Below are 8,161 nucleotides of genomic sequence, written 5' to 3'. Positions count from 1 at the left end.
CAGTGGCAAGGGCCATGGCAGTTACCAGCTTGGATTAACTACACAAATGAATAATCCTGGTCACTTTCCCTGAAAGACCATTTGCTATAAACTACACTACTGGCACACTGTGGTTTCACTTGTGAACAATCACTCCTTCAGCAATAATAGATTCCCTTTCAAAGAAAGCAATTGAAAAAGGCAAATCCCAACAGATGCCAATATTCTGCTTGTTCCACGCAGCTCTGGAGTGTATGCAGTGTCGCAGGTGCTTCTGGATTTATCTTGTTCAAAAATCAGTTCTGCCTTACAGTGGCACACAGCTCAGGCTTGGGGCAGGACTGTCACCTTGGGCTTGCAGCTCTTCCTCCAGCCCCATCTTGCAGTCCTTGACCCACAGCTTGTATGCTCTTTCCAGGGTCTCTTCACTGGTGTCATTGAATATGTCTGGAAAATAAGAGTTGTAGTTAATAGGACATCCAGAGGACCTTTTCCTGCCTGCACACACTGACTGTGGCTGTCACTCCAGTTTGTGGGAGCCTTTTGTCTTGTGTGTAGAGACTGAGCTTCATGGAATTGGTGTGAAAAGGAAAGAGATGGCAGAGATCACAGCCTGGTACCATGCATTGCTTCTGTGTTAGGGGCTGGTTAGCTTTTATTTTTAAATCTTATGAGTATTTCATACCTGATATTGAACAGATATTATTTAATTTGCAAATACAATTTCTAGGCACAGTAAAAAATTAAATTCCTTTTGCCAAGGATATTTAACAAATGTTTTCAAGTATAGTAGAAGAATTGTTTTTGTCTTTTCCCCTTGCTGGTTTTTCTGCCAGAGCATTGCATTTCCCTTTGCAAAATGAATTGGTTAATCATAATGCAATTAATTAGACTTCAGTCCTTAACAGAGTTCTGGGCTTGTACACAGGAGGGACTCTATCTCTCGATCGGTTTACCAAGATGCAAAAAAGAGTGCAAGAAATGCACGACTGCAAACCACGGAGCGCATTTTTCAGGCTGTCAGTGCCTGCCAAGTGTCCCCTCAGGGACTCCCTGGAGTCCCTCAGGCCGTACCTGCCATGCCAAGGCTGTGGGCAGAGCAGTGCATTTCCCTTTGTAAAATGAATTGGTTGTGTCCCCTCGGGGGGCTCCCCAGGACCCTCAGGCCATACCTGCCACGCCAAGGCTGTGGGCAGAGCAGTGCATTTCCCTTTGTAAAATGAATTGGTTGTGTCCCCTCGGGGTGCCAAGTGTCCCCTGAGGGACTCCCTGGAGTTCCTCAGGCCGTACCTGCCATGCCAAGGCTGTGGGCAGAGCAGTGCATTTCCCTTTGTAAAATGAATTGGTTGTGTCCCCTCGAGGTGCCAAGTGTCCCCTTGTGGGGCTCCCTAGTGTCCCTCAGAGGTCAGCGGACAGAGCTTTGCATGTCCCTTTGCAAAATGAATTGGTTAAATGTCCCCTCGGGGGGCTCCCCGGGGTCCCTGAGGCCGTACCTGCCACGCCGAGGCCTGTGGGCAGGGGCATCCTCAGCTGTCCCCCGCTGTGCTTGAGGCGCTCCCTCAGGGCTCTCTGGATGAGGGCCCAGCTGCAGCCGCTGTGCCAGACCGGCAGCTCCAGGCCCCGCATGCACTGCAGGATCTGCTCCTTGTCCTCGGTGGCCAGCAGCCCGCGCGCGTGGGCCACGTACGTCATGAAGGCCATGTCGATGTTCACGGCTTCCCCGTGCATCAGCGACGGCAGAACCCTCTGCAGAATATCAAAGGTGGGTGGCACAACGGGTTTGGGGTGGCAAACAGGAAACAAGTGGGGTTTATTGCTAAAAGTGTCCCTGCAAATCGACATTTGACTCACTGCTGTTGCTGGATGTTGGCGTCTTGTGATTTATGGGTTGCTAGGATGATCCGTTTTGCACATGATTAATCGCAACTAAAATCTTCCATAGGGATCTAGGATCTAATTCTCCTCCCATCTAAATCACTGATAGAGCACCATGAGATGGAGGGATGGGATCTGGATATTGGATAAGATGTAGGTGTCCCCCCTCATTCCTCAGCGGAAATTTCTCCCCAGCAATATGAGCTATGGCCTCCATGCCTTTCTGCTGCTACAGCTCATGTTGGTGATTTCTAGTGGCTTCACTGCAGTCTGGTTTTCTTTGAGCTTCAGTAAGTGCCTAGTAAGAAGCAGCAACTGGATCGAGGTCTGAATTGGAAATGGGTGGAGGTGTGGGGGAAATGGGGCAGGAGAAGGAGTCCCTTTGACACCAGGCCGGTGTGTTGGGTGACCTAGCATGTGCAAATCTGGAGTTTCAACTCCTTTTCACAAGGTTTTCATGAAGCCTATTGAATTTTTTTATTTTGTCTTTGAAGTGGATATTGCAATATAAAGTTTGTCACTCACCATTTCCAGCTCTGGGCTAATAAGGTGGCCAAAATCAACCAGTCTGTCCAGGTCATCCTCCCAGAGGTTGGGAGCCAGCTCTTCCAGCATGGTTTCAATGGCAATCCTGGTAGTCTGCAGTGCAGCATCCCCATGGTGAGCAAAGCCATTGCAGGACTGGAACTTGGTGTCCAGTAGGTATTTTCCATGGTTCTTGAGCAGGTCAAACAGCCCTTTGTGTTTCATGAGGGCCATCTGGGACAAAGAAGACATAATTAAGGATAATTGTCTGATACTTGTATTTGCTGTTGGAAACTTGAGTGTTTCAATAGATTGGACTGCAATAACATGTTATACACTAGTTCCCCTGCTGCTGGGCAGCTCTGCCCGTGCTGGGGGCTTGCTACATGCTCCCATAGCCCAGCAGCTGGTTTGTAATGAGCTTTGGTTATTTCTGTGCCTGCTGTGCCTGGAAGAGAACTTGGGACTGGATGGTGGCCATCCCCAGGACAGGGACTGGGCAGTGGGGACCACCACCTTGGAGTTGCTCTTAGGGCAATGGAAGGAGGGAAAACACTGCAGTATAGAGAATATGAGGGCTTAGAAGTGATGTCCTTGTTAGAAGTGCATATTTTTTCCCTCTCTGACTCATGCATTAGCCCCACCCCTGCAGTGGGGAATGGTGACCTGAGGGTTTCCCAGTGCCTGCCAGAAACCTCCAGATATCCTGGGGATTTCTCACTGTGCAAGCACTGAAAATTGCTGTTGATGAACTCATCTCTAATACACTTTAATAGCTTGAACTCTGCTTTATCAAAAGTTTCCAAAGCTCTCCAGACATAAAGCCATTTACTGAGCACTTTCCAGGTAAATTTAGGAGTAGAATTTGCCTCGCAGGAGATTGATTGACCACACTTGACATACCCACTGAGGTAGGTGCAAATGATCTTGCAGATTATTAATCCCCAGCATAATGAGCCTCAGATTCTCTGCCAGGAGTTCATTACAGAGTGCTATGGATCAGCCTCAATGGAGAGATGAGGCTTTTCTTCCCTGGTTTTGCTGTGTCTCCTGTGAGTGTTTGCTGTTTCTGGCTATGAGTTTTGGAGTTTCCTCTGCAGGGTTAGCACTGGGCACTGAGTGTAAGGCATGTTCTAACAAATTCAGCAGCTGTATAAAATATATATATATATAGACTCAATGAGAGTTAAAAGTCCTCATGCACCCTTGATGGCCCACCTTGATTCCTCTAAGTTGTTTATAGAATGCCACGGATGCTGCTGGACATTTTACTTTCCAATACTTAAAAGGGGCAAGAAAGATGAGGACAGACTTTTTAGTAGGGCCTGTTATGCTAGAACAGGGATAGTGGTTTAAACTGAAAGAAGATACATTCAGGCTAGTTGTGAGGAAGAAATTTTTTACCATGGGGATAGTGAAACCCTGGAAGGAGTTTTCCAGGGACTGGTAGATGTCCCCATTCCTGGAAATACTCAAGAAGATGTTGGATGGGGCTTTGAGCAACCTGACCGAGTGAAAGATATCCCTCCTCATCAAGGGGGTCAGATTTGGTGACCTTCAAAGGTCCCTTCCAACCTAAACCATTGTATGACTTTTCAGTTTTGAAAAACTGCACCTGCAAAAGTTCATACCTTTAAAATTTCCCCGAGGCCATTGGAAATGTGTCGCCGAGGGATGCTCTGGAGGAAGGACCTGTCCAGGAAACTCGCCACGGGGGGGGTGTAGCCCCCGAGCTTGTTTTTACACTGCAGAAAGTTCACCCCGTTCTTGGCCCCCACGCTGGCATCCACGTAGGAGAGGAGGGTGGTGGGGACCCGAATGTAGGGGGTGCGTCTCCTGTAGAGCGACGCGGCAAGCCCCACGATGTCCAGGCACACGCCCCCGCCGATGGCAATGATGGGCTCCGTGCGCCGGTCCAGGCTGAAGCTCTGGACCTCGTGCAAGATGTTCAACACCAAGTCCATGGATTTTGTTTCCTCGGTGGTGGGCAGGGCAAGGATTTTGTGCTGGACGTTGTTCTCTTCAAAGTATTTTCTGACTTTGGAGCCGTAAAGTTTGTCGACGACTTCGTCTATGACGATGAAGCGCCGCAGTTTCCTCTTGCTGGCCGTGGCCGGCTCTGTTTGCTGGGGGTCAGTGATGTGGCCCCAGAGCAGAGTGGTATTAGAGGGCTCCAGGATGTTGTATGTTTCTACCACTTTGTAGCAAAAATAGATGGGAGCTTCAATGATCCAGGAAATCCCACCTTCGGAGATGCACTCACCTCTGGCAAGGATCAGAAAACATGGTTTGAAATCACTATATATTCCTAGCTTGATCTTTGCATGTCTGAGCTAATTATAGGATATTGCTGGGAGATAAAGAATGTAGAGTCTCTTGCCCATGCACTGCAGAAACATGGGGCTGTGAGGGTGGGACACCCCCATGGGTGTCAGGGCTCACCAATTTTATTCCTGGAGAAGCTCTCTGAGGTCTAAGTGAGGAGTTAAATGCTTGAATTCATACATAACATAAAAAAGATACAGTCCAGAAGGGCTGGGGCATGTTTTTCATGCTAGAAGTTGAAAACCCATAAAGAATGAGCCAGCCCAATCATTTCTGCTTTCAGAAAGGGAGTGGGGAAGAGAAGAGGTTGCCAAAATTTTCCACATTCATTGAAGAAGCATCCTCTGATGGTGTATCTAGATGGTAGGAGTAAATTTATTCCTATCTATACACAGCTACACATCACATCTCCATTCAGACCAGTGTTTCTACAATGCCTTAGTTGAACTAGCAGATCTCTACCTCAAAATAGGTGTGATAGAAATAGGAAGTGCTCCTGGAGAGGGAAAGAAAATGATCTGGGGGTTGGGAAACAATTCCACATTGGAGTTTTCCAGGGTAAATAAAAGCCAAAATTAGTTATCTATCTAAACTAATGAAAAACACAATCCTACAACCCCTTCCTTCTGTGGGATGGGCAAACCAGGGAAAAAACAAGTTGGGAATCAGAAAAAAAAAGGCAGATGTATTTTATATAAGACTGTTATTTGAGCTGCATTTTGGTAAAAAATGAGTTTCTGTGATATTCATTGGATAATCAGATTTCCCTACATGCCCAATTACTTTTCACATGCCTGAACATTCACTTAGAGGTCAAAATAGATGCTTCTCTGCTTTCTTTACCAAATTAACTCTAAGTTTTAAACTCTTAAAGTCTCTAAGCCCTTAAACTCCAAAGCTGTTAAACAAAACCAGTGAGGATTTTCACCTTCCAGAAAATTTCTTCTGGGCTTCTCAAATATGGTATCAGAAAAAACATTGTGTACATTTCAATGCACCATCTTATAGCTGTACTTAACTCCATGTGCATTCATCTCTGGTGTGTGACCCTTCTAAGAGACAGGATGGTTTGGAATATTATTTGGTGGAATCAGCTTTGGGTACTGGATGGTACAACCAGTACCCATTGCAACCCCTCTGCTCTATGAAAATCATAGGGAATTTGGGGCTGAACATGCCCTTGTGGGAGTATATATCAGCTGAGGATTTTTCTGCATGTTCTTGGGCCTTAGGTTCATCCTTCTATCAACTGAGGTCCATTAGGCTGGTTTTGGGTCTGCCAAAATCCTGCTCTACCTGCTGCAGCTCTGCCTGGGTGATGCTCGTGTGCGGTCACTGCAGGTGCTGGTGAAGGTCCCTCTGGCCTGGCTGAGAAAAGGGTTAGACTTGTGCCATTAGAATCTGAGAATGACAAGGGCTGGAAAACTTCTGACATGCAGAAAAGAACTGTATTAAAAAAGATCTGCATCATGAATGGAGCTCCATGTGCTTTTGAGGAGTATGCTGTAATTAAAAGATAATTAACTGGGGAGACATGCTATCAGCAAAGAGCTGTGTGTATCCCTGGGGGAAAGTTTTGTCTTTGCTCTATCTGAAACAGCATTAGGTGACTTCTGCAGTTTGAGGGATGTGTTAAGGGTTTTGCTCCTGTCAGTGACAGTTTATTTTTCCCACCTACCCATTTCATTTGTCTGCAACCACCTCTATAAACCCATCTGTCTCCCATGCCTCGGCGTGAGATTTTGCGCACACACAGATTGAATTTTCACAGAAATGGAGAAAATGAGCCCAAGTGCAGCACACAGATGTCCTTGCGTAAGCTTCTCAGAAGTTTAAAGAAAATTCCTGTCTACAAAAATGGAGGCTGTTGATAAAATTCCCTCTGTAACTCTGAGCTATGTCAAAGAGCACTGCAACCGCCCGTGCTGCCATACTGCCCATGTTCCCAAGCCATGTTTCCAGGTTTGTATGCATAGGTCAGGTTGGATGGGGGTTGCAACACCCTGGTCCAGTGGAAGGTGTCCCTGCCCATCTCAGTGGTTTGGATTTGGAGACCTTCAAAGATCCCTTGCAGCCTGAACTATTCTGTAATTCTGTCATTCTGTCATTGCGGGTTGAAGCCGCCATGGCACCCAAGACGATTTTTCCATCCCACCAAGAAGACTGCCCAGTTTGGCTGGCCAGAAAAACACAGGCCCCTTCCTATACTCACATTGTCGCCTCAGAGAGAGTGACCTCGTCCTCACTGTTGTTGGAGAGGGTTTCTCCTTTCTTGATGCGGATCCATGTGCTCTTGACTCTTACCAGCTGGAAATCTGTCTGCCGGGGCTCCTGGGCCATGGTGGCTCCTGGGACTGCTGCAGCACACACCTCCTCTGTCACCAGCATGCTTCCAGAAGGTGAAATCTCCCTACCCAGAGATCTCCCATCACTGGGTGCCTTTGAGGTGCTTTTTAAAGGCTCCAGGTTGACCAGGTATCAGGAGGGGAGGTCTCGTCTCCATGTGAGAGACTAATTACAAAACTGAGATTACCTAATCTGGGATGCATGTGAGGGGTGGCAGGGATGTTTGAAGACACGTGCGACTACCAGGATGGGGTTGTGTAATCAGCTGGTTTTATAATGCTTAAGATGTACAATAGAAGTGCATATATTAACTTCCAACATGATGCCCTACAGCAAATTTAAAGTTATGAAAGGCAGTTTGTGTGATTCTTCACATCATTCAGGAACCTCCTTTGCTGAGCAGAGCCTCTGATCTGGCTGCAGCTCTATGCTGCTCTTATGGGATGAGACAGGAGCAGAAGCGTGGGGATCAATACCAGCTGGTTAAAACCTCTTTTGAGTTCACATTCCCTGGGATTTTCTTGAATTAAGGAAAAAAACTATATATATAATAGATATTTTTGCTTTTATGGTGGGTTAAAAAAAATTATCAGAGAGCATTTATCTCCTGAAGGGCTGTTTGGGGCATGAGCTGGGTTTTGATCCTCACGTGACTGGGAGATGCACAATTCACTTTTCCATGTGATCTTCCAGCTGGGGCTTTTGGAGGGCCCCAGGCTCAGGTTGCCACACAAAGTATTCCCTTGGCATACAGCTCTGTGTGCTGAGCACAGGAAGATCTTCCTTTGATTTCACCAGCAGTGCCTGAAGGCACAAACCTGTCTTTGCCACCTTCTCAGCCGTGTTTCTGAAAGCTGTCCTTGTTCAGAAACAAAGATCAAGAAAACCAAAATCAGATGTAAAAGCAGAGGCAGGAAAAAATGAGTCTTAAAGAACCCATTGGACAACACTGTGTCATTGCTTTGAAGGCTTAATTGCAGCCAAACTCACTTTGGAACCTTCATCTATCTCAAAACTAATATCGAGGAAAAGTTGCAAGAAAAACTTCCAAAGCCATGTAGCCCTGCTCCAAGAAGTGCCTGACTCCTGACTCCAGTCCTCACTGCTGGCT

General features: G+C 46.8%; 1 protein-coding gene across 1 annotated transcript; it reads right to left on the bottom strand.

Moving 5' to 3' along the window:
• Window positions 1-286: 286 nt before the first annotated feature.
• On the bottom strand, window positions 287-7,092 carry LOC136561487 (2-epi-5-epi-valiolone synthase-like). The gene is made up of 5 exons (XM_066557787.1): window positions 6,917-7,092; window positions 4,011-4,644; window positions 2,380-2,613; window positions 1,473-1,725; window positions 287-426 (listed from the first exon to the last, which is right to left on the bottom strand). Exons 1-5 carry the CDS (start codon window positions 7,090-7,092, stop codon window positions 287-289), a joined length of 1,437 nt encoding a protein of 478 aa, XP_066413884.1.
• Between the last annotated feature and the right edge of the window lie 1,069 nt (window positions 7,093-8,161).

The sequence above is a fragment of the Molothrus aeneus genome, chromosome 12 (assembly GCF_037042795.1).
Source record: "Molothrus aeneus isolate 106 chromosome 12, BPBGC_Maene_1.0, whole genome shotgun sequence".
Classification (NCBI taxonomy): domain Eukaryota; kingdom Metazoa; phylum Chordata; class Aves; order Passeriformes; family Icteridae; genus Molothrus; species Molothrus aeneus.
This window is presented reverse-complemented; position numbering and strand designations above follow the sequence as displayed.

What these genes read in the sequence shown, in the direction of transcription:
- LOC136561487 (XM_066557787.1), bottom strand. Translation starts at nt 7,092, where the DNA reads ATGCTGGTGACAGAGGAGGTGTGTGCTGCAGCAGTCCCAGGAGCCACC. An exon ending in ACTCTCTCTGAGGCGACAAT is followed by an intron (nt 4,645 to 6,916) that starts GTGAGTATAGGA and finishes GATCCTTGCCAG; the next exon opens with AGGTGAGTGCATCTCCGAAG. An exon ending in TTAGCCCAGAGCTGGAAATG is followed by an intron (nt 1,726 to 2,379) that starts GTGAGTGACAAA and finishes GATATTCTGCAG; the next exon opens with AGGGTTCTGCCGTCGCTGAT.